The sequence below is a fragment of the Ambystoma mexicanum genome, chromosome 1p (assembly GCF_040938575.1).
Source record: "Ambystoma mexicanum isolate Mex_15411 chromosome 1p, UKY_AmexF1_1, whole genome shotgun sequence".
In the NCBI taxonomy this organism is placed as follows: domain Eukaryota; kingdom Metazoa; phylum Chordata; class Amphibia; order Caudata; family Ambystomatidae; genus Ambystoma; species Ambystoma mexicanum.
In genome coordinates this window covers 1,062,728,556-1,062,730,671 of record NC_090921.1, presented here as the reverse complement: position 1 = coordinate 1,062,730,671, position 2,116 = coordinate 1,062,728,556, and the positions used below count along the sequence as shown (strand labels likewise).

The following is a 2,116-nucleotide window of genomic DNA, read 5'->3' as shown; positions in this document are numbered from 1 at the left end:
AACACCTGTAGTCCTAAATCTTTTGCAGTGGTCCCAGAGGGAACTGCACAGGTTTCCCCCTAACAGGCAACAGCAGCGCCGGTAGTGCTACCGGTGCCGTTGTTACCTCTCCGCAACATTCCGAGTTTGCTTGCGGGTGCCGCTCTGGAACGCCTGATCAGACCAGGCATGCAGAGCGGCACCCGCGAGCAGTACCGGATGGCAGCAATAGCCCCGTTATCAACGGGACCGTTGTTACCATCCTCCTCATTCCGATTGAGTCCTATGGGGGCTCAATGGGAATGGGGACGTACCGGGTCCTGCGAAAGGGTATTACTGGGCCCTCCAAGGTCGGAATGGCCCAGTAAGTCCCCTTTTGCGTTACCCGGACCCGGACCTGAGTTTGGGGATAGCCATGCCCTTATTAAGGGCGTGGCTACCTCCAAACTCGTAATGAGGCCCAATGTATTGAAATGTGTATGCGTGATAGTGAAACGTCGATGTTCTGTTTAATAAATATCAAGCCTTGGGCAAATGACTTGTTCTTTAAGAGATTCTTCACAGTCCCAGGTATTGACATTTCAATTTCTTCATTTCACAGATTTCCTTTTCACCTCCATGGAGGTCGGCAATGAGACACTAATTAGAGTATTTCACATCCTGGGATTCTCAAGTTTCCATAGGTTTCAGCCCATCATGTTTGTGGTCATCTTGTTTGTATATCTGATCACTATTACCGGAAACGTGGTGATCATTCTAGTTGTGAGGATGGAGACCTGCCTACACAGCCCCATGTATCTTTTCGTCAGCACGTTGTCGGTGCTAGAGATTGCATACATATCTGTCACTGTTCCGAAACTACTTACACTCCTATTAGGTGCCGACCCTTCAGTTTCTTTTGTTGGCTGCTTCACCCAGTTGTATGTGTTTCATTCCCTGGGCATTTCGGAGTGTGTTCTGCTTGGGGTGATGGCCTTTGACCGATATTTGGCCATATGTAAACCCCTTCACTATAACACCATCATGACCAGCCAGCATTGCATTCAATTGGCCTCCTTCTCGTGGATTGTGGGTTTTTTGGCTGCTTTGATTCCAACAATTTTTACTGCTCAAATACCTTTCTGTGCCTCCAATAAAGTCAACCACTTCTTCTGCGATCTGGCACCTATCTTAAGCCTGGCCTGCACTGACATCACTCTCAATATCGTGGTCAACACATCAGTGGCTGGTTGTGCTCTCATGATCCCGCTTTTCTCAATTCTTGGATTTTACGTCAATATCATCTGGGCCATCTTACTGATCAAGACGACAGAGGGTCGATACAAAGCTTTTTCCACATGCTCTTCCCATCTGATTGTTGCTGGATTATTTTATGGTTCAGCAACCATTGTGTATGTTCGGCCCAAAGGCGGCAGGTCTGTAGAGCATGACAAGATGCTCGCTCTGATGTATGCCGTATTCACACCAATGTTAAATCCTTTCATTTACAGCCTTAGAAATAAGGATGTGAGACAGGCAGTGAAGAAACATATCAGAAGACTGAAGTTGACAAGGGCGGCACAAGGGTAGAGGAAAGCAAGGCCTATGAAGATGTGGCTTTTCTCCACTTTGATGGACGACTTTTATTGGGCACCTTCCACTGAACATTGGTCTTCATCTGATTATGGTGTGGTCATATTTAACTAAAAACTGGTCCCAAATATGCGGAATTTGTTCTGACATTAATAATGGTTTCTGATAATTTATCGTGAGTTATGTTTTAATATGTTTATTGCAATTATTTAGTGCTAAAACAAGGCTCATGCATCCACACACACCTATGGATGCTGTTCACATGTTGGTGTTTTGGTCAAACAGTTGTGAGTGTTTGTTCTGAGGCATGGTAAGAAGGGTGGATGTAGAATTCTAGACAAGTCTATGTTAGGTGGCCAAAACCAGGACAGGCCCACACCTGGTAAAATAGGCTATTCTTTCTGGGAAGTATTGCAAGAGTTCTGAGGTTAATCCATTGGACATGTACTGTGGAAAACTAGCAAAGGTAAGTATGTAATGAGTGACAAACTGTTTAAAGATTACCATATTTGGAATGGTGATCGGCGAAGGAGTATTGAGCACAGACGTGCACTGAGAACTGCGA

The 2,116-nt window shown here is 45.4% G+C and overlaps 1 protein-coding gene across 1 annotated transcript; it reads left to right on the top strand.

The window, feature by feature from the left end:
* Positions 1-675: 675 nt before the first annotated feature.
* LOC138522793 (olfactory receptor 6N2-like) lies at positions 676-1,548 on the top strand. Its single transcript, XM_069635406.1, has one exon. The coding sequence runs from the start codon at positions 676-678 to the stop codon at positions 1,546-1,548; it is 873 nt and encodes a 290-aa protein (XP_069491507.1).
* Positions 1,549-2,116: the final 568 nt, after the last annotated feature.

Bases quoted from the DNA above. Each gene is read 5' to 3' on its own strand.
- LOC138522793 (XM_069635406.1), top strand. From the start codon at position 676: ATGTTTGTGGTCATCTTGTTTGTATATCTGATCACTATTACCGGAAAC.